Source organism: Globicephala melas, chromosome 12 (assembly GCF_963455315.2).
Source record: "Globicephala melas chromosome 12, mGloMel1.2, whole genome shotgun sequence".
Classification (NCBI taxonomy): Eukaryota; Metazoa; Chordata; class Mammalia; order Artiodactyla; family Delphinidae; genus Globicephala; species Globicephala melas.
In genome coordinates, this window is record NC_083325.1 from 75,349,301 (window position 1) to 75,375,156 (window position 25,856).

The window sequence follows — 25,856 nt, forward strand, 5'->3', positions numbered from 1 at the left end:
GGTGTAGCTCCCTTACTGACCAGTCACCAAGCAGCAAGAACATGGAGACCAAACCATGGAAGCTCTCTCACTCTGGAGCCGAAAAGCTATTAGAAAGTGGTTCGATCAGACCAAGCCAGGGGCCTCTTGGTGAGAGACTGATCTGGATAAAAAACCCAAAAGTTCTTACTGAACCAAGAGAGGAAACCCCAGGGGGTACCCATCCATCGCATTATAAAAGATGTATGAAGACATCGTGCTAGATCGCATTATGGCTTTTAGCAATTTGGTATACCTCTTGTAAAAGGCTTATATTCCCCACCCACTGACATCAGGCTTGCCCACGTGATGGGGTTTTGGTTTGGGGTTCATTAACTTGGGGTAACATGTGAGTGGAATTAACAGAAGCCACTTCCTTGCAAAAACATCAAGATCTGTCATCTGGTTCTGCCATCTCTCATTTCTTCCCTTTGTCACAAGACCAGCATATTCCAGATTGAGGCTGCCCCTTAAGTCTGTGTGCCAGGATGAAGATGTAGCCATAGGAAAGACACATAACAGAGCAAGAAGTAAATCTTTGTTGCTATAAGACCCCGAGATTTTGGAGTCATTAGTTATCAGAGCATAACCTAGCTAGAGCTGAATGATAAAGAAACAGTCTTTTAGAATTGTACAAACAACATAGCAGTATTGACGAATTTTTAAAGAGAGTTACCCATAATTTATTCACTAGCCGAAACAGTTTAGACCTCTTTATCAAAACCGAAATGGTCTTGATTTCTACATATGCCTACATGCGAATGTGCTGAAACAGACCATTATGCTTCATGTTGCGTCTCCCCCTGCATTTCTTCAGAGAAAGAGCCTGTGGTAGAGGAGCACCAACTCCCCCCGCTAGAGGAGGCCAGAGGAAGGGCCTGTCTGCGGGGCCCATGCCCAGCACAGAGCCGGCTCTTGTCAGGCAGTGGAGTGAAACTGAGAAAAGCCATTTCCTCAGCATCATTTGACTCTTGGAAAAGTAATGCCAATTAATTTCTTCTACAAACAATCTGACATGCCTGTTTACTGTCCTGCCAAGGCACAGCTAAATATCAGCCCTGTTCTATGAGCTTTCATTTCCTGAAGTCCTGGTCCCACCATAGACCATGAACCTGCACGCAGTGAGGGAGAACTTACAGGAATTCAGCAGCGGACAACACAGGCGTCAGCTCTGCGCTCCCAGAGCCTTCAGTCTAGTGGGGTATAGAAATAAATACATTTAATCTTTTTAAAAAATATATAAAAGAAACAGGATACTGTAATAGATTGGAAAGGAAGAGACACTAGGAAAGAATATTTAAAACAGTTTTCAAACTGCTGACTGAGAAACATTAGTGAATCATGAACTCTGTTTAGATGTTGATGACCAGATTTTTTTAAAAAAATGAAATAGAACCGAATGGACATGAATAAAACAGAAGACATTAGAGTATGTCATATGTGGTAAGGGTAACTTGTTTCAGGAAATTACTACTTCTGTTGTATATATCCCTATCGTATATTTATGTAGCACCTGATTCATGATATAAAATGTAGTTGTTATAGTAGATAGTGGTAAAAATAAGCTTGAAAAAACTAATTAAGATATGGCCTCAGGAAAGACTGCTCTGAAGAGGAAGACATTACATTGATGACTAATAAATTGGTTGACATTTTTTTAATTAAGTAATGAAACTTAATACTCATGCTTATATCTATAAAATGGAACAGTAGGGCTTCCCTGGTGGCGCAGTGGTTGAGAGTCCGCCTGCCGATGCAGGGCACGCGGGTTCATGCTCCGATCCGGGAAGATCCCACATGCCGCAGAGCGGCTGGGCCCGTGAGCCATGGCCACTGAGCCTGCGCGTCTGGAGCCTGTGCTCTGCAACGGGAGAGGCCACAACAGTGAGAGGCCCGCGTACCGCAACAGAACAAAACAAAACAAAACAACAACAAAAAAAGAAACAACAAAAATCAATGCCAATCTTTTATTAAAGGAATCAAAATTGCTGTGAGTTGCTCTTTTCAAATATTAATTCAATTGTTTTGAATAGAAATACGTCTTGAGTTCTAAATGTTAATTAATAGCAGTAGGTCATTAAAAGACCTCTTCAGAACTTATTGGCAATGATACAAATGTGCTACCTAAGTTTCAAAAGTAGTCCTCTTCTTTTCCAGAGCAGCCAACATGGCCTTCAACCAACTCTCATGTAGCAAGGAAGCTGGCATTAAAAACTGCACAGACATTAGAACATAAAGTTTAAACTTAATTCCCACATTTTCTGCTTATTCTCAAAGACTTAATAGAATCATGATCACACAGTCATGAAACACTCCCAGATGATATTGCAGGTCAGTTCTAGGGGACATCTACAGCTACTGCTGCTGGGCACAGACAACAGAGCTCACCCTGCTTTCCCCAGGCACTGAATCCAGCTCTACCCTCTCCATGGCTGCTTTGAAAGCTAGCTGTCTCCCCACCCTTGTCAGAGTGAAGTCTACAGAGTGCTTGCTTCTTTTCACCACTAGCTGCTGAAACAGAATGGCTGAGCTCATCTGGTCAGTGAAGTCTGGGTCCCTTGCATATATAGCTGCAAGAGATGCTGGGAAGCAAGTTGCTGGATTCTACTTGGGGAGGTGCTGACTCATAAAGTTGGAATCCTCAAGTTTAGTAAGAGTGTTCAAAGGCTTTGAGAATCATCCAAAGAGTATGATGACTGACAAATGACATATGTCCATAGAGCTGGCAGACATTGTGTTTGGCAAGCCCTTCTCACCTTGGCATAACTTCTTTCAATCTTCTTAGTGTCCCTTTCCCATTATGATAACATTCTAGCTTCTTCTAAGATTCTTTGAAATTGGTGAATTCTCACTGGGAGCTGAGAGATGTTTTCCCTCCTTATGACTCTCAATGTCCTAATAAGCTGCTCCCATGGATACTGACGGAGTGTGTAGATTCTGTGGTTTGATGAGATGAGAAATTGTTTGAGAACTACTGCTCTGAGGTGATGAGAGGGAGACGGGTGTGTTAGGGTGGACCACTGCTCTGAGGTGATGAGAGGGAGACGGGTGTGTTAGGGTGGACCACTGCTCTGAGGTGATGAGAGGGAGACGGGTGTGTTAGGGTGGGGGGAGAAGATGGCAGATGGGAAGTGGGACAACCAGGTGCCAAGGCCACAAGGTGGGAACAAGCTTGGTGTCCTCCAGGACAGAGGGAAGGGTAGTGTGGTTGACGCATAGAGAGCAGAGTACAGTTCCAGATGTGGTCAGTTCAGTAGACGAGGTGGCCATGAAAAGGAGCTCGGATTTTACTGGAAGTGAAGTTGCAAGGTTTAAGAAGAGAAGTGGTTTTAAGGTTACTGTGTGGAGTGTAGCTTTTAAAAGCTAGTTTAGAAGCCTTACTGGTTTCCTCAGGCAGAGCCAGTCTCTCCTTGAATTCAGTGTGTTTTGTTCCCTTAGACAGGTACATCATTTATGCATCTTTCTCTGCCAGTAGACTGTGAGTTCCTGGAGGGTCCCCTGGGCAGCCTCCAGTCCTGTGCTGCCACCATCACTCTTCTGGGGAGGAAGTGGGATAAAGGGAGAGCCTTCGAAGCCTGTGGTACAGGCTGTCCTTCCAGCTCACAGGGGGCTCTCTGGGGAATGTATGTTTGACTTTCTAGTCCTGGTAATGTAAGTTCAAATGTTTATGGATTTTTGAAGCTGCGATGAAAGCATGTCTATTCATGCTGGTAGAATCTATGAGCCTTTTTTAGTTTTAATTTTTTTTACAGAGAGCCCACAGAAAAACCTGGGTTACTTGGTAGGGGAAAGGAATGTGGTGTGAGGATGGAGGTGAAACCTTGAGGCAGGCAAACCTGAACGGAGCTGGACGGCAGAGCTCGGGCCTCCTGAACCGGGAGCCTGGGGCCCTGGCCAGACGAGTGGGGTCGACCAGGCCCTGGGTGTACAGCGAGGCAGAAGTTTGGAGGGAAGCAGAGCCCGGCCGGGAGGCACCGGGCCGAGACCACCCAGACGAGGCCGGGCCGGCGCAGGGCAGGGGCGGGAGGGGCGGCGGCGGCGGCGGGCCGGAGTCGGGCACCGCGCCGCCGGCCGAGAGGCCCCAGACATTCCACGCCAGCCGCGGGAATGCACTGAGCAGGCGGCGCGCGGCCCCGGACGGGTTCGCTGGGCGGGGCCTACGGCCGAGGGGCGGGACCGAAGGCTGCGGGGCGGGGCCCACGGCCGCGGGACCTTTAAATTGGCCGCCCGGGAGCGGCGCACGGGCCCACGACTGACCCAGCCAGCGAGGGAGCGACGACCCCCGACGCACACGGGCAGCAGCGCCAAGCCCACGATGCTGCGACATCTGCCGGGACTGCTCCTGCTGCTCTGGCAGCTGCTGCTGCTGCCACCCCCCGCCGTCCCCGGCCCCCTGGACCGCCCCAGCTTCCTGAGGTTGGGGACCCGCGGCCCAGGGGGCAGCCCCGGACGCCGTCCCGCTCCGGCCGCCCCCACCGGCACGCCCTATTCTGGGGCCGGCCAGCACGGCGGGGCCCGCGGCGCAGGTACACGGCCTGGGCGGGGACGGGAGAGGGACCTCAGGCTGAGAGGGACCTGAGAGGGCCTCAGGGAGGGACACCCTCCAGGAAGGAGGGAGATCCCCGGCCGGGGCCGGGCGGGATGTTGGGTGGGCAGGGGCATCAGGCGTTGAATGAGGAGGAAGAGCCTCCGTCATCCACCAGGTATTCCCTCCATCCCAGCCGGAGCCAGACTGTGGTGCAGGAGAAAGATCCCCTCCCCGATGAATCTTGTGGGGATACTGAGGTCCAGAGAAGGGAAGAGAGAGATGCCCAAGGTCACTCATAGTCAGAGCTAGACTTTGGGTCTCCTGAAGGTCAAACTCCAGCAACTGCCCCCTGAGATTTGGGCAGGGAGGATGGGGCAGCCGTGGGAACACCAGGCGCCTCTCAGCTCTCTGTCCTAGACCCACCTCTGGTTCAGCTCAGTAAACCTTTCCTGAGATTCTGCTTTTAGTTCTCTGGTTGAGCAAAAATCCTAGAGCAGCAGAGAGGGAAGATCATCTGACACAGCCCCTGACAGCACATATAGGGAAACTGAGGCTCGTCAAGGGGAGGGGACCCAGCAAATCAGTGTCAGAGCCCAGAATAAAACTCAGGGCTCAGATAACCCAAGCATGGAACTTTCCACTGCTTCAAGCTACCAAGCTCTCAATATGGTTTACATAAGATTTTATCTTCATTACCAAAAAGTCCAGCATCAGACTTGTTAAAGTCCTGCTTTAAAGAGAGGCTACATCAAACCATTTTCTGGATGTCCAGTCTCATCTGGCCAGTGATGCTTCATGGCCCAGGTTGATTTGTGTTGTCTACCCCTCCTGCACCTTTCTGGATAATGTTGAGGAAGAGCACAAAGGATTCTTTCCTGCATCAGCTCCAGTGGGCTGGATTTGATATGGCGAGAGCATTGTCATTGAGACAGGGAGTGCCAGGGTTCACCACCGTTCAATTCAGTTAGTAATCAGTTGGTTGCTCCAGGCCAGGAATGGGGGTAGGGGAGAAGCCTTTCTCCTAGAAGTTAATTTTACCTCTTGTCCTGATCCACCTCCCTTGGGGAAGCATCTGGGAGGGAGAGGAGGGATTCTGCGTGGGGTGGTCAATGTTCCTCCTATGCAGTACTGGTCCTTTATTACCTGAAACCCAAACCAATATTGAATGATAATTCTTTAATAAACACAACATTCCACCCTTTTTCAAATTCACTTCTTTTTGCACCCAGAAACTGCTAAGCTTTGCTATGGGCTTTTATTTCTAGCAGAGCTATCAGAAATAGACAGTTATTGTGAGTAAGGAAACATTTTAGGAAATTCAGATTCTCATTTTCTTGGTTTCTGAGAATCAAAGTGCTGTTATCTAGTAAAAGGGAGTGAGATTCAAAAACAATTAATGATGAGGGGGTCTGAATCAGGAAGTAAGCAGATGCTCACAGAATGTCCTGCCATCTGAGTCAAGCCCCCTGTATTTTCTATTCCTGCTGTAATAAATTACCATGAACTTAGTGGCTTAAAACAACACACATTTATTATCTAAGAGTTCTGTGGCTCAGAAGTCTGACACTAGTCTCACTGGACTAAAATTAAGGTGTCAGCAGGGACATGTTCCTTTTGGAAAGACCTTAGAGGAGAATCCGTTTCTTTGCCTTTTTCAGCTTGTAGAGGCCGCCCTCATTCCTTGGCTCATGGCCTTTTCCCTCCATTTTCAAAGCCGCCAAAGGCAGGATGAGTCCTCACATGTCATCTCTCAGATCTCCTCTTCTGCCTCTCTCTTCCACTCTGGGAGCTGTTGTAATTACATTGGACCCACCAGAATAATCCAGGACAACATCCTCAATCTCAAGCCTTTAACGTAATCACACATGCAAAGTCTCCTTTACCATGTAAATTAACATAATTACAGGTTCTGGGGATTAGGACATGGACATCTTTGGGGGGCATTATTCCTGCCCACCACACCCCTGTGACCTCCCATAGATGATTCCATGTGAAAAATCAAGTGAAGAAGCAAGGAATCCTGCATGTTTACTTACAAGAACATAGCCTCGATATTAGTAAGGACACCACTTGGGTGTTAGTGACAGCATTGTCAGATATGGGTTTGTATCACATGTAGTTTTCCCTTTACTCAAATTATGCAAAAACATCCAGATCCAACTCCTGGAAGGATTTTCTTCTTCTTTGCTTTCGATGCATGGTAATTAGGGACGAAATGAAATTCTGGAGGGTTTTTTTTTTTTAAAGAATTAATTCCTTTTGACCTAGCTAAATACATGACGCACAGCATATTTCAGGCTGGTGGCTCAAAGTCACCAGGCAGGATGTTTACTAGGTACATGAGGTAATGTTAATTTTGGTAGTAGAAAATGTTCCTTCAGAGAGAGGCAACCATGAAATGAAAGGTCCCTTTGGGCTGGGAGTCAGGAAACCTGGAGTGCAATCTACCGCTATTTTCTACCACTTTCTAGGTCTTACAGCTTCCTGAGACTCAGTTTTCTCGCCTGTAAAATGGGTATAAAAACAACCTCTGCATCTCTAACTTCACAGGGTTGTTGTGTTGGAATCCTGTGATCCCTCAGTGTTATTGAAAGTAGGATATTATTTATTGTTTTAGTTAATACCTCTAGGAATCAGGCTAAAACCAAGAGGATACTTTTCAGTTTTTAAAAGAAAACAGGCATAATTCCTGCTCCAGACTGGGCTTTTTCTGTCATCAACTGCTTAGCCTAGGAATTTATTTTGAATGAATAAATACCTATACCTTTTCCCCCTACACACTGAGTAAATTGCCTTCTTAGAGTTGCATCAATTTCCAGCCCCCTATTAGGAAAGAAAAGAACCCTGAATGACACTTCATGCCCAAGGATCTCATTTCCATTCAGGGCTTGGTGTGTGTGTGCATGTGCGTGTGCGTGCGTGTGTGTGTGTGTTGAAAGAAGAGGAATGGCTTCTTTCTTAGCTAGTCCTGACTTTTGGATTTGATTTGGGTGGCTAGGAGAGGGAGGAGTATAGAACGAGATTAGAGGAAAAAAGGATAAGAAGGATGTGCTGAAAACAAAAATGTATTGTGTTGCTGCAATGTGCCAGGTACTTTTGTGTGGGAACGATGCAAGTTTCTTGAGGGCAGGGAATCTGGCTTATTTGCTTTTGTAGCCCCATGGCTTAATACATGGTAGGCTCTCAAAAAAATATATTTGGTGAATGAAAAAATGAAAGAGAGGTGACTAAGACACTTTGGTGGGGACAGTAGGACAGATACTAGGTCAAAACCTCTGCTTCTTAAAACAAGACATACTGACAAAGATGGAAGTCAACAGGGACCAGATTAAGTTGTTATCCTTCTTTCCACTTTCAAACTGTAACTCAGGGCTAGTTGGACCTCAAAGTTCACTAAACGTGAGTGAATGACCAGATGGAGGGAGAATTTAGGGCTACTCTGGAGCAGTTTTCACCGCCTTGGAAGTGGAGTAAAAGAAGGAGGCCAGCACGAGAGCACCAGTGTGCCTTACCTCACACTCTGCCATTGCCCGAGGGGCTCTGAGGCCTGGGCAGGCAGGGGAGGGTGCAGTGAGGGTGCCCTGAGTTCACCTTTCACACGATTCAGGGTCACTGTCCCATTGCCTCTGATGGCCAAGAAGCCCAAGAGAGGTCTGGAATCCATTCATTCCTGGGAGTCTAGAGGAACCCTTGAACAAAACTTTAAGCAGAAGGATAAGGTTCCCAGTGAAATTTCAAGACTCAGCCAGCCTGTAGGGGAGATATTTGGGGAAATGTCACACCTCTATGTGAATTCTCACTAGGGAATCCTGAAGGCCTCAGTGCTTTCAACATCCAAAGGGAGGGTGGTCTTGGGGAAGACAGCAGACAGTGGGGTATTTGGGATCAAGGGATGCTGGCCAGAACTCTCTGGGTGGGAGAACTGACCCCATTTCTTTCTTGTTTTTTTTTTGTTTGTTTGTGTTGGCCTGGCAGCACGGGCATGTGGGATCTTAGTTCCCGGACCAGGGATCAACCCTCGCCCCGTGCAGTGGAAGCGTGGAGTCCTAACCACTGGACTGTCAAGGAAGTCCCAGAACTGCCCCATTTTTGACTGTGGTCTGCTCATCGCTTAGTCATGTCTGTTTCTCACACCCTTCTTTGCAGGTGTTTGCAAGAGCATGCCCTTGGACTTGGTGTTTATCATTGATAGTTCTCGTAGTGTACGGCCTCTGGAGTTCACCAAAGTAAAAACCTTTGTCTCACGGGTAATTGACACTCTGGACATCGGGCCGGCAGACACGCGGGTGGCAGTGGTGAACTACGCCAGCACCGTGAAGATCGAGTTCCATCTCCAGACCCACTCGGATAAGCAGTCCCTGAAACAGGCCGTGGCGCGGATCACACCCTTGTCCACAGGGACCATGTCGGGCCTGGCCATTCAGACAGCGATGGACGAAGCTTTCACAGTGGAGGCAGGAGCTCGGGGACCCGCTTCCAACATCCCTAAGGTGGCCATCATTGTGACAGATGGGCGGCCCCAGGATCAGGTGAATGAAGTGGCGGCTCGGGCCCAGGCATCCGGTATTGAGCTGTACGCCGTGGGCGTGGACCGGGCAGACATGGAGTCCCTCAGGATGATGGCCAGTGAGCCCCTGGACGAGCACGTTTTCTATGTGGAGACCTATGGGGTCATTGAGAAACTTTCCTCTAGATTCCAGGAAACCTTTTGTGGTAAGTCTTTGCTTCCAACTAGAAAAGATGTTATATAGTCAGACATTGTGTATCCAAAAAAAAAGAGATTTATTCTTTTTTGGTGGAAATTTATGGAAAACTTAAATATAAGCAATACTTTTTCATATGTGTGTATTTCTTTTTTTTGTTTTTTTTGCGGTGCGCGGGCCTCTCACTGTTGTGGCCTCTCCCGTCGCGGAGCACAGGCCTCGGACGCACAGGCCCAGCGGCCATGGCCCACGGGCCCAGCCGCTCCGCGGCATGAGGGATCCTCCCGGACTAGGGCACGAACCCACATCCCCTGCATCGGCAGGCGGACTCCCAACCACTGCGCCACCAGGGAAGCCCTCTTTTTTTTTTTTTTTTAGCAACTTAAACATACTTTGTTGGTTTAGAAATATAGAGCTGCCTTATATATAACTTGGTTTGCTCATAAAAATCTTTGTGTTTGCATTAGAAATGTGAAATTCTGGAAATATCCAAGGTACATGATCCTGCTATTCCCTGATGGGGTCAGAAAAAAATACAAATAAAAAAATCTCCAGACACCTCTCTTCTCCCCTCTGCCCACCACATTTTTTCCAGATATTTTCTTTAGTTTTTCCATCTCTAGATTTAACAGAACTCTGCTTGTTTTTGGGGCAGAAGTCGGGGACTGTGTCTGTCTGTGGAAAGATCAGCCGGCTTATATCCCAGTGTAACTGTCAGTCAGTGTGTACACTTAGTGAATACTCCGGTTTTCAGATTCAGCTCGGTGTCTGATTATTCCCTGTGGAGGGAGAGGCTTAGGGACCAGGAAGGTTAGGATTTCAGCTCACTTGTGAGATAGCAAGAAGCAGGGTATTTTTTGTTTTTTTTTAATTTTTTAATTATTCTGTTACTGTTCTTCTCCTTTCTTCCTTTAGGATGGAGCTTAAATCCAAACATGCTGATTTAATTAGAATCTTTAACATGAATCAGCCAAACCCATGAATATGAATCCATTCAAGGCTTGGGTTTATCTGTGGTCACTGACCAGGATTATGAATTTGTGGGACTCAAACTTTTTAATTTTTACTTTTAAATTTATTTTTGTTTTTCTTTTAAAAATTTCTGTCTTCCTTTGTTTCTTTGTTTCTTTCTTTCTATAGTCATGCTTTATTTTTTATCATTTGGAGATAATCTTTCAAAGCCCTCTGTGGAATTATCTAAGCAGGTGTGGACAAATTTCTAGTTCAGGTGAATTTTAAAATGTAGATACCTTTTGCTATATAATCTATTTCACATTTGTTTTTTCAACATGTGTTTATTGATCACTGATGATACAAAGATAAGGTAGTCCCTCCTACCATCAAGCAGCAGTCTGCGGCTGGGGGTGAGACAAACAAGTGAACCAATCATTACAATTGTAAATTTCAAGGAGACTTTATATATAAATGAATGTGAAACTCAGCAATCAACAATTTGTCAGGAAATGAGAGACGAAGTCTCGGTCTGGAGCAAAGTCTGGCCTCATCTCAACCAGACCTGGCCAGGGACCCTTTATCTTTCCTGCCCTAGGACACTGGGTCTTCACAAGCTGTCCTTGGCTTCGGTGGCATTGACTCAGCATTCATTGGTTTCCCAAAAGAAAATAGCTTTCTTTCTCCCAGAAAACCCCCCTGTGTTTGTGGGTGAGAACTTTTCCATAAAGATGCTGGTCTATGGCAAGGCTGGGTCTCAAAGATAGCACCTGGGGTTGGGCTTGAAGGACATAAAGTAACAAGTGGTGAGTGGTCATCTTTTCATTCTGGTACGAAAGATCTGCTTGTTCTGGGGGGAAAATATCCTCTCTATGGAAAAAAGACTGAGAGGTAGCTGTTGTAGTTAACGAGCTGGAAAGATTATTCCATGAGAAGGCCCTTCTTGGGAAAATATTAACCTGTCCTGTTGCCAAAATAGTGGAGGCTGGGTGACCTGCCACAGGGGTGCCAGCCTCCTGCAACAGGCCTCCTTGGTTTCTCAGAAATGACTAAATTCATTGATTCTTTTATCAAAACATGTCACTGGGGGAAAAAAATCTGAGGTTAAAAATGGCTCCAGGAGCAAAAAGATGAGGATGCAGTTTAGCTAATGTAATCTAATTGTTGTTTTCTTCCTTTTCTTTTTACTGGTTTGTATATAGCATGTAAGTTTATTCTGCTGGCAGATATGAGAGTCGCACGCGTACACATTTGGGCTTAGGAACCCATGCCGCATATTCGGAAGGCAGTTACCTACATTGCCCTCCACCATTTGCAACTTCAAACATGTATTGCTGCCCAAGAGTGAGTGGGTTCCAGGCCTAGAGGAAAGCCTGGGTGTGAATTCTGTTTAGACACAAACTATAGAACCGTTGGAAACTGGGTTCTGGTGGCAGTGGGACCACTAGCTCATAGAACTTCAGGAAGTACATTACTGTTCCCTTCTTTCTGTTGGGAGGCAAAAGTCTTTTTTTCTGGCTAGGTGGATACATTGAATAAAATATCGAATTGCCTGATTCATGTAAAGTGTTTGGCTTCAGCTCCAAATTCAAAATTCCCTTTCTTTTTTGAGAAAGTCAACCACAAGATCTATGATTTTAAATTAGTTACAATTTAAACATTACTGAGAGTGGTATTTATAATAAACCAGGGGCAGGAAACAAGTAGCCAATTTTTAGAGTGAACTAAAGATAGAATCAGAGAGGAACCTGGAGAGTGATGTTGTTTTGACACAGGAGGAAGTATCTGAAATGCTTCTTACCTGTCGACGCTGACTGTTGTAAATTTCCTTTGCACAGCTCTGGACCCATGCGCGCTGGGCACACACCAGTGCCAGCATGTGTGTGTCAGTGACGGGGAAGGCAAGCACCACTGTGAGTGCAGCCAAGGATATTCCTTGAATGCCGATAAGAAGACGTGTTCAGGTGAGGCTGCTTAAGGGGTGGTGGCTGATGGAAACTTATCTGGGGACTCACCCCAGGCTTTGGACTGGCATTATGCTTTTCTCCTAACTGCCCTGTGGGGGATTTACTGTTATCAATGACTTTTCTTGAAAAGGAACATGAGGAGAAAAGTGAGGTAATACCTAAAACAGTATGTAATACTATAAGTAATGTAATAGTATAAGTACCTATTACAGTACTTATTACTAGGTTTAGAGAGAAGGGTTAGTAGGGAAAAGGGCTAGTGAGGAAGGGGGCCAAAACTCTTCGTCCTTTTGAGGTTTTGGATTTTTTTTTTCCTGGGTTTTATTTCATTAAATACAAGCTCCTCTTACCTGTCTGTGACCGTAGAAGATTCATGGAATCTAGAAGTGGAAGAAAATCTAGGGAGGTTCTCACTCATCTGCTCTATGTATACTCACATACAATCAATGAAGAGTGGGAATTAGGTCCAATTTGTTAAATCCTAGAAAAAAGCTTTTGAGAGGAAGAAAACTTAGAGATCATTTAATTCAACCTGCTCATTTTATAGAAAATGAAATTGAGACCTCCACAAGAAGGGAGAAGACTTACCTACCCATGTCATGGGGTCTGTTAGTGAAAGAGTCAAGACGAAGTGGATTCCCACCCCGTCCAGCAGGCTTCCTCTCGTGCCAAGCTGTCCCATTTCATTAGCACTCTGTGTGCGTGTGTGTGTGTGTGTGTGTGTGTGTGTGTGTGTGTGTGTGTGTGTGGTGTGGCCCGTAGTTATTTATTTGCCATGTTTTCCATGTGTTGACATTTGTCCTGATCATCTTTTGATAGTTATTAATAAGTGTGCTCTTAACACTCACGGCTGTGAACACATCTGTGTGAACGACAGAAATGGCTCTTATCATTGTGAGTGCTATGAAGGTTATACCTTAAATGAAGACAGGAAAACGTGTTCGGGTAAGTGGGGGCAGAGGCTTTACTGTTGCCTCCCTGTTTACCTGTCTCCCTAGTCAGTGTTTGGCGGGGGTCACATCGACGGGGAGCTCGGTCTCTTTTCCTCTCTTGCCATCTTGGGCTTTTCCCCTTTCTTATTAGAAAAGTTACAAATGGCAGCATGTGTCTCTCATGACCCACATGTGTGAGTGTGTTATTTCCTTCTCTGTACCCAGCCCTAAGAGTCCTTTCCAGAATCTAAAGACAATTTAGTATGTGAAAATCAAATAACAGCCCACAAGGAACTTACTACTTACAGAAAGAAAAGCAGTCATTCCATAGTGGAGAAACCTGGCAGACACCACTTCAACCAAGACATCAGAGTTAACATCACCAGCAATAACACACAGTGACGTCATGCATCTCCTGACATGATGTTCTGAGGGCACAATAGCACTTCTGTGGTATTCTTGCTAAAAATTCAGAATCATGAGGAAACCTCAGACAAACCCAAATTGAGAGACATTCTACAAACTAATTTTTCAGTAATTTTCAAAAGTGTCACAGTCATGAAAGGCAAAGACAGACTAAAGAAATGTCCCAGATTGGCGGAAACTAAGGAGATGTGACAACTTAATGCAATGTGTGATCCTGGATTGGATCCTGGACCAGAAAAAGGACATTAGTGGTGGAACCATTGGCAAAATTTGAATAAGGTCTGTAGGTTAGTTAATGGCATTGTATCAGTATTAGTTTCCTGGTTTTGGTAATTACACTGTGCTTATATAGGATGTTAACATTTGGGGAAACGGGGTGAAGTACTGGATTTTTTTCACTATTTTTGAAACTTTTTCATAAGCCTGAAGTGATTTCAAAACAAAAAGCTCAAAGATAAAAAAAAAAAGTTAAAAAATATCATGTCAGTACAGAGAAAAATACATTGAGTAGCAATTTGGGTCTTGAGTTCTGATGCTGTTCTGAGTCGTTTGGTCTCCTTTGGACTCAGTTTCCTCATTTATTACAGGAGAGGGTCGAGCTACAGTTTCTTCAAACTCTATGTCTTTCTGATTCTAGTATAATTCGTCCCCCAGCTGTTAGAATCCCTCTGATTCAGCATAAATACAACAAATCTAAAAGGAACGCTTTAGAGAGTATTCATGAGATACTTCGATTATAAGAGCTCAGTATAGGGCTTCCCTGGTGGCGCAGTGGTTGAGAGTCCGCCTGCCGATGCAGGTGCATGCCGGGAAGATCCCACATGCCGCGGAGTAGCTGGGCCCGTGAGCCATGGCCGCTGAGCCTGCGCGTCCGGAGCCTGTGCTCTGCAACGGGAGAGGCCACAACAGTGCGAGGCCCGCGTACCGCAAAAAAAAAAACTCAGTATAGATGATTCTGAAAAGGGGTGGGGAAAAATAGAAGCATAAGTATTGTGTGTGTAGGAGTTTGTTTTACTCAGCTAATTCCTAGTGAGAACAGATATTACTGATGGCTTTGAGTGGTTTCTAATAAGTTTTCCTCTCTGCATCGCTAGCTGCAAATAAGAAGATTTCTATATATGGCTGATAAAAGACTTTTCCACGTTTAACATCTTTTCTTCTGGACTTTTGTTGGGCAGCTCAAGATCAGTGTGCTTTGGGCACACACGACTGTCAGCACATTTGTGTGAATGACAGAGCTGGGTCTCATCACTGTGAATGCTACGAGGGCTACACTCTGAATGAAGATAAAAAAACGTGTTCAGGTAAGGTCCACTCAGTAAATTCTTTCATCCGGGGCTCTTTCTACTGCAGTGAAACCAACTTGCATTTCACCAAGAGAGAGATTCTTAAAGGTAATGTAAGGAATCGGGCTTCAGACATTCTACCATGCTTTTCAGACCAAGGTAAACATTGCTCAGGAGGCAGTGAGCTCACTAGGTTTTCCAAACATAGCTCACTTCAGAAAATTACTGGGTAATGGGTAGGGAGTGGGGGATATAAGAAAAGCTAATTGAATGTACGGTCCTAATCCAGGAAAATTTTATAGCTCTGTAAAGCAAATAGGAAACTTTAGAGGAAGTCAGCTGGACAGTAAGTATTTGGTGTGATAGGCTGAACTGATCTTTTTCCAGTTAAAACTTGGCCTGGAACTTTTCTGTAGCGTTAATCTTAAAGCCAGATCGTTTTAGTAAAGGAGGCTTTGTAAATGACTGAATTAGACCCACACAGATATTCCAGTAAGTTTGAAGCAAGTCTTTCCCTGACAGTTTCTAGATGATCAGTCTGGGGTGAAAGTGAGACTTATAACTTGGTGAGGAAGCCCGTGCCAGAACTGCTAATCCTCATTAATTTGATTTAAACTCACTGGCAGAACAGAGTGGCATTTGTAATGTAAAACCACTCCTAAGAGAAATTCCTAGCTCTCAGGGTGGTGTTTAGTTTTGGCATATTCAATATTTTTCTAGATTTTATGTATGCTTTCCTCTTCCTTGAGATGTAATGTGTGACCTTTTCAAGAGAGATTAAAGGAAGTGGCATATCACTAATTCCCCTTTTTTTAAAACAATGAGATCAATAAAAGAGTTCTGAGCACCTATTTTGTTCCCAGGACTCTGCTAAGCACTGTGGGGTTGTAAGGAAGCGTCAGCTTCTGCCTCTGAGCTACGTACAGGCTGGGTGCAAGGAGAAACAGCACCTTAAGAAAGCAGGGACTCTTAGCCAGGGAGAGGGACCGACAGTGACTAAGGGCGGGAGGGGCTGGGAGGCAGGAGGTCTGGGATGGACACAGAGGGCTGGGACTGGAGGTGGGCCTCGGCAGGAGGGCGGATAAGGCTTAGATGGAGGAGTGGAGAGGGCAAGGGCAAGGGGAGTGGCTTGTACTGGTTTGTTCAGGGGGTGGGACTAAGTCAGTTGGATGGAAAGGACTCAAGGCTGCACTTCTCAAACTGTTACAAGTATCCCTCTTGGTACTTTAAGCAGGACCTTTAATCTGAAGACCTGGGAAAAGGAAACAAAAACACATTTACATGTAAACCAACAGATATTATGGCATAAAATGGACCATTTTATTAAAGAAAGAAATCAAAGGAGATTTTCAGTTAAGGCAGACTACTCCAGGCAACACTTCCAGATAACAGTTTGCCAACATTCTTCAGTGCCTACTGGGTACCATGCACGGTTCTAGGCATTTTAGGCACAGTCACACATTTACTGCTCACAGCAACTTTACAAGGAAACTGAGGCACAGACAAAGTAACTTGCCTATGGTCACTTGCCTAGTGAGTAGCAGAGCCAGGATCTGAACCCAGGCACTTGCTCTGGTGGTTACATATGCTCTCAAACACTAAGCTACACGTCTCATGGTGCAAAGCACAGGACAGCAAAAGGAGATAGAAGGAAAAGACGAGATGGTGAGAAGTTGGTATTTATATATTTTACAGCAATAATGGATGCCATTCTAAAACTGGGTCAGATCCCCTCTAATGGCCTGCTTCCCCTTGCTGGGCAGTGGCAAGGCCTGTAAATTAAATGTGGAGCCTCAGATCACGGGCCAGGGGCTGCAGGCACATCCACTTGTTATCGCCAGAGTTGCTGCTAAGCTGGGCTGAGGGGAAAACAAAATGTTCTGCTAGTAGGCATTTTGCTGGAAACATCTGAATTGTAGTAGTGAAGGGTAATATCAGTGTGAAAGTTGGAAAGACACTATGGATAGATTACCTAGGGCCTTACGCTTCATGAACAGCTGTTTTATAGGCAATAGTGAGCCATGGAAGGTTTGTGAGCATAAAATGACACTTAAGAGGAGAGTTAGAGGAGAACAAATAAAGTAGTTTGGCTTCTGCAATGGCCGAGGAAGAACCTATGTATCCCAGGAAGCCCTTGTTCCTTGTAATGTATTTACTTGTGACAGACACAAATACTTCCCTATCCAGTCATACACACCATCACCATCATCATCATCGTTATTATTTTTTCTCTGTGTGTGTGTGTGTGTGTGTGTGTGTGTGTGCAGGCCAGTGTTTTCTGTCCCACTTTAAGCATCAAGGGCAGGCCCTTGGTCAACATAGTTTTTGTGCAGCATCAAATGTAACTCCATGTGCAGGTAGGTCCCTAATAATTTATTTTTGGTGATGGTGAAGATGATCTGTGTATAGCTGGAGAGGTTGGAGGTATTCATGGTCATCAGGAAAGGCTGGAGATAAGTTCTGGAATAGAATCAAGACTCAGTGCAGCCCCAGGACTGCAGATAGCAAAAAAGAGAAGGCACCAAGATAGCTGCAAGAGATAACAAGGAAAGGGGTGTGGGATAGGGAACGGGAAAAGAGGCTCTCTCCTTCTGAAACATGGGAGACGCGTTGCTGACGACTGTAGGATTCATTTGCTGCATTTGTTGGCACCGAACCAAAGCTTCTTTCTCCCGGAAGTCTGTGTTTAGTTTCCAGTTGTAATTTGTGAATATTCTCTTTCCTGACCCATTCCTGCTCAGTTCGTAACCAGTGTGCACTGGGCTCTCATGGGTGCCAGCACATCTGTGTGAATGACGGGGCCGCGTCTTACCACTGCGATTGTTATACTGGCTACACCTTGAATGAAGACAAGAAGACATGTTCTGGTAAAGACTGTCCCTTTAAGCCTAATTCATGTGCTAGGACAGTCTTAAGAGTGAGCTTTCCTGTCTCCAAGTCTGAAGCACGCTTCTGAGTCTTGCTCCTGGGTCAGAATTCTCCAGTGGTTCCCAAATGTCTTCAGAATGAAATAATTCTACCTTTCCACCAGGCATCCTTCCCTCCATGGTCTGATTCCATTTTTTTTCCCTAATTAAAGTCTCTCCCTAAGTCCAGGTTTTTCTTTAATTACAGTAAAATATACATGACATAAAATCTAGCATGTTAACCATTTTAAGTGTAGTCCAGTGGTGTTAAGTACATTCACATTGTTGTGCAACTATCCCACTGTCCATCTCCAGAACTTTTTTTATCATCCCAAACTAAAGCTCTGTACCCATTAAATAAAAACTCCCCATTCCACTCTCCCTACCCCTGGTAACCACTCTTTTTCATTTTGTCACTACATTTGGCCCCAGATTCACTCCTTCTCTCCAAGACCTGTGATCCAGCCACATGGACTGTTTGATATTCCTGGAGCATGCCCTGTACTCACCTGTCTCCATCCTTTACTGTAATCTGCTTCCCTTGCCTCTTCTGCTTGTCAAAATCCAAGAACCACATCCTTGCCAACGTTTGGTTTTGTTGGATTAAACTTTTGTCAGTCTGGTAGATGTAAAGAAGTATCTCCCTGTAGTCTTTCTTTTCCCCACTTCCTGGTTACTAAAGAGGCTAAGCTTCTCTTCTTATATTTATTTGTCACTTCAGTCTCTTATCTGGAAAATAAAATCTTATCTATTTATGCCTTTATTTTTCTATTGGGTTATTTATATTTTTCTTACTTATCATAACAACTCTTCACATGTCTGGATATAAATTCGTTGTTGTTTTTATGTGTTGCAAATATCTTCTCCTAGATTGTATTTATATTTCCACTTCTTAAATGACGTCTCTGCAACAGCATTCGTTATGTTTTAATTCTTAAGTTGTGCAGTGGGTTTATCATGCATTTGTTTTTATGCATTATGAGGCATTTGTCTTTATTATGCATCATAACTTACATCGGTGTCCTATAAATTACTTTTTGTGAATCAAATGTTACAGAATTATGTCTGTTTGTTTAATTTCCAGGACTAGTTCAGTTTTTACCCCCTCTACCAGAATTCCCCTTATTCTTCCATTGAACCGTGTCCTCTTTTTCAGCACTGGATGCCTTGTGTTGTGGTTACTTGTGTGTTCCTTCAGTCATTCCTTCATCCAATCAATAAATATAGCATCTGCTATGTTCTAGGCACTAGGTATACAATCATGAACAAAACAAGCATGGTCTTTGGTAACAGTCTAGAGGGAAAAGACGAGTACATAACACATTTATAAATTAAGAGCAGTGATGGAAGAGAACAGAATGGGGGTTGGGGACCCTATTTCAGGTTGGGAGGGTCTCTCTGAGGTAGGTTGAGACTGGAGTGCTGGCGGAAGGAGGGAGAGCAACGCCAGGTCCTGAGTGGTGGCTTTAGTGGGGAGAGGAGGTGAAAGGCCACCCGTCTGACGGAAGCATGACCAGCCAGGGATAAGTGTGGGGTAAGGCAGTTTGGAGAGTTAGGCAGGGTCAAACCATGCTGCTGCTCTGGGGCATGGGAAATTCTATGAGAAATGGGAAGTCATGGAGGGTTTTTAGCAGTGGAGCAGCACCATGCTGTTTATATTTTTAAAAGTCACTCTAGGGCTTCCCTGGTGGCGCAGTGGTTGAGAGTCCGCCTGCCGATGCAGGGGACACGGGTTCAGTACCCCGGTCTGGGAAGATCCCACGTGCCGCGGAGCGGCTGGGCCCGTGAGCCATGGCCGCTGAGCCTGCGCGTCCGGAGCCTGTGCTCCGCAGCGGGAGGGGCCACAACAGTGAGAGGCCCGCGTACCGCAAAAAAAAAAAAAAAAAAAAGTCACTCTAGCTGCTGTGTGAACAGCGGATTGAAGAGGATGAAGAGCAGAAGAAGACCAGTTCGGGGGCTATTGCAGTTGGGCTAGGATGGTGACAAGGTGATAGAAGTAGACTGATTCCAGACATGTTTTGAAGGTAGGATGAACAGGGCTTGGTGATAAACTGGATGTGGGGATAGGATGGGGGCGGAGTAGGATGGCTTTCCTATTCCACTTGAGCAGCTGGAAGGATGGGGTATCTTTACTAAGGGGACTGAGAGTGAAGCCGATTTGGGGAAGAAAATGCAAGTTTTGGACTTGTGGTTTTATGCTCCTGTAGACCCCAACCACCACGGGTAGTAGATTTTGTCTGTACTCTTAGCATCTACCGTAACGCGTGACAGTTACTCAGCAGATACTTCTTCATTTGAAGTAAAGTGTGGATCAGTTTCTTGGGGAGGGTGAGGGTTAATAAGGAGCAGCTTGCTTTAACAATGTGAGTATTTCTGGGTGCTGTCTTCCTATCTTCAGTGTTTAATCTTCAGAAAAATCAGTCTTGGGAATTTTTTCTTCTCCTGGAAGGTGAGGATTCCAGAATGGTTTATAATGGCTTAGGCTCTGACCTCATTTCTTTAGCCATTCACTTATTTGTTCAGCAAGTATTCATGGAACTTCTGTTCTATATCTAGTACTCTGTTAGGTCCCGAGGAAGGAACTGGAGACAGATTAATGTTTTGTGGTTTGCACTGTACAAGTCTTGCACTACTTTTGTTAAATTTATTCCTAAATATTTTATTCTTTTTGCTGCTAGTGTGAATGGATCCATCTCTCAACTTTCAATTGTGCAACATCGCAGTTTTCCAGTTTTCTATGGGGTGTTTTAATGAGAATATTACACTGAGCCCCTACCCTCACAGAGCTTATAGGCTATCAGGCAAGATATACTGGAAAAGTATCATAGGTACCAATTTTATACTCTGTACAGGGATGATGGGCATGTACTTGATATTCAGTAGATACTTTTTGGCTTACTATTAATTTACTGATCGAGATGGGGATTTGAGCTGGCTGTCCCTAAAAGTTTCAATAGGATTTAGACAGCTAGATAGATTAATCAAGTGAATTTATGGTCCTCCAGCCCTGTATCTTATCTTTGTATTGGGTTGACCAAAAAGTTCGTTCGGATTTTTGTGTAACATTTTACGGATAGAATGTGGGAGAAAATGCAAGAGCAAAGGACTACTCTTTTCCCCAAGCAGTACTACTACTCAGTTGGAAGATTATTCATCAGTCTTCAGATCTGGAAGTTACTCTTATTTCTGTTAGGCAACTTTAGGGGCTATGATATTGAGTCGGAATAGCCGCCTCACTGAATTACAGAAGCAATTGGAGTTAGAATTATCATTCTTCCACGTTCTTTGCTTAAATGTCAATACAAACCTGAATTTTTAGTTCCAAAGTATTTATGGGTAAGAACAAGAATTCTCAGTTCAAACCATTCAGTAGAATAATAGTCTGTATAGGAATTCAGGAATTATCTAGTTTTAAACCTTGAAATGTTTTGGCCACACAAATAGAGGACTGTTTTCCTCATTTTCATTTTTTAAAATTGAAGTATAGTTAATTTACAATGTTGTGTTAGTATCACGTATACAGCAAAGTGATTCAGTAATATATACATATATATATATATATATATATATAACTTTTCAGATTCTCTTACATTATAGGTTATTACAAGATACTGAGTATAGTTCCCTGTACTATACAGTAGGTCCTTGTTGTTTAACTATTTTATATATAGTAGGGATATATCTTAATCCCAAACTCCTAATTTATCTTCCGCCTTCCCCCAATCCCCTTTGGTAACCATAAGTCTGTTTTCTATGTCTGTGAGTCTATTTCTGTTTTGTAAATAAGTTCATTTGTATCACTTTTTTAGATTCTACATGTAAGTGATATATGATATTTGTCTTTCTCTGTCTGACTTACTTTACTTAGTATGACAATCTCTAGGTCCAACCATTTTGCTGCAAATGGCATTATTTCGTTCTTTTTATGGCTGAATAGTATTCCATTGTATATATGTACCACGTCTTCTTTATCCATTCATCTGTCGATGGACATTTAGGTTGTTTCTATGTCTTGGCTATTGTGAATAGTGCTGCTATGAACATTGGGGTGCATGTGTCTTTTCAAATTAGGGTTTTCTCCAGATATTTGCCCAGAAGTGGGATTGCAGGATCATATGGTAGGTCTATTTTTGGTTTTTAAAGGAACCTCACACTGTTCTCCATAGTGAACATTTTCATTTCGTAATGAGTACACAGTATCACAAGGGATTGTCTTATCTCTTCATTCTTGGCTTCTCCCTGCATTAACTTAAATATTTACTTTACATCATGGAAAATTTCAGACAATTACAAAAGTATAGAGAACAATAGAATGAACTCTCATATAACCATCACCCAGCTTTGACAATTGTAAACTTTTCCTCAACATCTCTAACTCAGTTTCTTTGGTGACAAAGTCCACAGTACTTTCTCCTCTTTCCATGTGCTCTTATATTCTTTTATCTCCTAGAAAATGCATTTAGGTAAGAATTAAAAATGGAAGTATTGGGCTTCCCTGGTGGCGCAGTGGTTGGGAGTCCGCCTGCTGATGCAGGGGACACGGGTTCGTGCCCCGGTCTGGGAGGATCCCACATGCCGCGGCGCGGCTGGGCCCGTGAGCCATGGCTGCTGAGCCTGCGCCTCCGGAGCGGAGAGGCCACAACAGTGAGAGGCCCGCATACCGCAAACAAAATATATATATATATATGGAAGTATTGAATCACAGATTTCCTGATTTGCTATGATTTCTAATTAGCTATAACATTTTGTGCATTGTCATTGTCTTCAGCCATTGCAGAAGCACGAAGACTCATCTCCACAGAAGATGCTTGTGCATGTGAAGCCACACTGGCATTCCAGGATAAGGTCAGCTCATATCTGCAGAAACTGAACACCAAGCATATCCTTTCTGGAAGGTTTTCTGCTTCTGCTTGAAGCCAGCTTAGGTACTACAATTGAGCTGACATTTTAGGACATTCCACAGGATAAGTGCCTTATTCATTAAGTTTTAAGATGAGCCATAGTAATACACAGCTTTAATTTTTTTACTTTAGAGTTCTTTTAAAATGTTTTAAGACCGTTACACCCATTCTTATTTACATGTAAGAGCTGTGTAATTATTTATTTTTCTAGTGCTTTTCCATAGCAATATAAGCTCCTAATTGCGCTCTATTTGACAGTGCTACTATCCTGATTCCTTAATATGATGTTCTTATTCAGAATCTGTACATGTACAAAACGAGTCAGCTGATTAATGGAGTGTGATAGTTCAGACGACACATAGCTGTGTGCTTTGTCTAGCCAAGTGGTCCAAAAGCAGATTTCAAAATGTAACACGGTACTACCTCAGAAACTTTCAAAATCAGTTTTTTAGCCAAAGGAGTAATTCAGGAAAAGTACTTTTTCTTAGCGTAGTTCAAGTTAACAACACCTTTCCTAGGGATCTTAGAGGCATGGTATTCAGACTGTGATAGGGATACCCTAGGGGTATGCAGAGACTTTCCAGGGGTATGTGGGGACACAGAAAATTTTAAAGGAATCAATTTCCAAATCCTTCACTTCCTTAAATCGATCTGCCTACAATGCAACTTGGGGTCAGTTGGCATTCTCTTTTCCCATCTCTCACTTCAGTGTCACCATTCTCCTAAATTTATACAAGAAAGGCATACCTCTTACTTACCCTGAACTTTACTAAGGTGAATATCTTGGAAAGGTAAATTCTCCAGAGAGCTTTTAAATTAAGCTTCATAAACACATCTCCCCCAATTCATCCCATTAGGAGATACCTTTCTAATTACAATTCACCTTTTATTTTTAATGATTTTATGTCAAAATTGTGACTTACTCGTTGTTTGGATCAATTGTGTCCCCATAATAGTTGTAATGGTAGCTCAACTGAGACGATTAAAAAAATTTAGCACCTTATGGTCAAAGAAAATTAATTCAAAGGTAATTTCAATATAAATGTGTATGTGCTTGTTGTTTGTATAAAATTTACATCAGAGAAGTATAATAGAGTGATAAAGAACAGATTTCCAAGATTCAAAGTAGAATAAAATTGTGGAGGAAGTAGAAAGGAAATACAAATTCAAGGAAATATTTTATTTTAGAAGAACAACAGTAGTAACAATTCAGTACAGTATTAATATTACATGGGATACATTTAAAAGACTGATTTAAATTTTGTTTTAAAGCATCAATATTTATAATATAGCAGAAATTGCATATTTGCAACTAAAACTTATGATGAAAATTTTCATGTAATCTAAACATGCACAAGATTCACTTATTTGTCAAAATTATTTTAGGGACCATATGAACGAAAAATGTTTGAAGACCACTGCTTTATATCATGCTCGCTAAAGAACAGAATATCTGAGTTTTAGATAGATTAGATTTTTGGTGAGAAAACAATTTCACTCTTTTTGTTCAAAATAGAACGTAAATATATATATATATATAATCTTGTATTGAAGTGTTTGAAAGTGTGTTTGCATTTTCTAATGTCTAAAAATATACGGTGTTAGCCTTAACAACTTAGCCACTTGATGACATTTTGGAGAAGTTGCAAGCAAATGAATATGGACAAATACATCGTTAAATTCCTCAATTTTTTTACCTGGAAATATGAAGCATTTGGTGTATTTAATACTTTGGCATACTCCAGTGTTCCTGCTAGTAATCTGCCATTACTAATGCTTTAATGTTACTGGATAAGTAGTATGAGGATCTTCTGGAGAATCTGTATCATTTTTCTAAGGAAATAAATGTCCCTTATTAAGAGCAAATTTTAGTGTCTCTAAGCTATTACTGTGAAATGGTAGGAAACAGAGTGAAAAGTTTCATAATTTCTTTCTTTCTTTCTTTACTAATTGAGCCATTTAATTTTTAAATGTTTATATTAGTAAGATAACCAGGCTTAAAATGCGAACTTTTGATGTTTTCTTGATAGTATTTATAGTGTAAACCAGTCCTGTTACTTTAGAGTGTAAATTGTACAGGGTATTTACACATAAAAAGTTCATATAATGAAATTGAGATGACTACAATTTAGAACTATATCTTTATCACTTTTTGTTTTTTTCTCATTTTTGCCAGAGTATTGTTGAAGCTGTGATCAGGAAATTGTAATACACATACCTAAATATAGTTAATACAGATTAAGTGAACTGTTATATGTCATTTTCAATTCATTCTGATGTTAGAAAGAAACACACAACTAGTTGTGAATTAAGTGTTAAACTTTTTACCAAGGACAAAAAACCCTAAATTTACTTTGCTGTTTTACTCTAGGATCCAGTCAATAAAATTATATATTTATAAATACTGGTATAATAAGTAACAAAACCTAATGTCTTTTAAAATGTTAATGATAAGACTAACTCTTTTTTTCACTTACATATTTGATAAATTTTTTTCAGCTTTTATGCTTATAACTTAGAAAAAATAGTTCTTTAAATTGTATACTACTCATTCTTTTCTTGGTTTATGTTGTGTTTAGTATAATAAAAATCAATATCTTTATATATTATTGTCATGCTTTTTTTTGGTAACTCATATCAACTTTGCCTATTAACATATTTTCTTAAATTAAGCTGAATTACAATTATTTTGAATGAAACAGTTTCTTGTCAAAGGACACAATACTGTGACTCCTCCTATAATTTAATCTCATGCTCTTAAAATTAAAAATTTAAGCTCAGGTTAAACAGAAAGGCTTTAATCAAGATTGTTGTGGGAGAGGGAATAAAACAAAATTACATAAATTCAGATAAAATAATGATGAGGGTACATTAATATATGCACTTGAAAAGAAAATATAACCTACAGATGCAAACCCAGAAACAGTAAAAAATCTAAAATATAAACTGTAAAGGGAAGACATGAAAAATGAACACATCAAAGGCAGTAAATATTATATGAAACATTTATTGTTATTGCTCAACATTTTTGAAAGCACCTGACATAGAGCAAGTATTATTTTCCAAACTTATTTGAGCACAAATTAGTTATATTAATATATCACAAAGAAATGGTGTTATAGGAGGAATAAATGAGAGCTCATGTGCAAGAACTAGGGAAAGGTATTTAAAGAGAGACAAATTTTCAAGAGTGTGACCATCAATAGCTTGAACTAATCATGTCTTAAGCTTAACCAGT

The 25,856-nt window shown here is 42.6% G+C and overlaps 1 protein-coding gene across 1 annotated transcript; it reads left to right on the forward strand.

Annotated features, from left to right (window-relative positions):
* The first annotated feature begins 4,333 nt into the window (after positions 1-4,333).
* MATN3 (matrilin 3) lies at positions 4,334-24,608 on the forward strand. The gene is made up of 8 exons (XM_030858337.3): positions 4,334-4,544; positions 8,693-9,259; positions 12,039-12,164; positions 12,987-13,112; positions 14,704-14,829; positions 17,553-17,678; positions 22,486-22,596; positions 24,242-24,608. Exons 1-8 carry the CDS (start codon positions 4,334-4,336, stop codon positions 24,295-24,297), a joined length of 1,449 nt encoding a protein of 482 aa, XP_030714197.3. The 3' UTR covers positions 24,298-24,608.
* Positions 24,609-25,856: the final 1,248 nt, after the last annotated feature.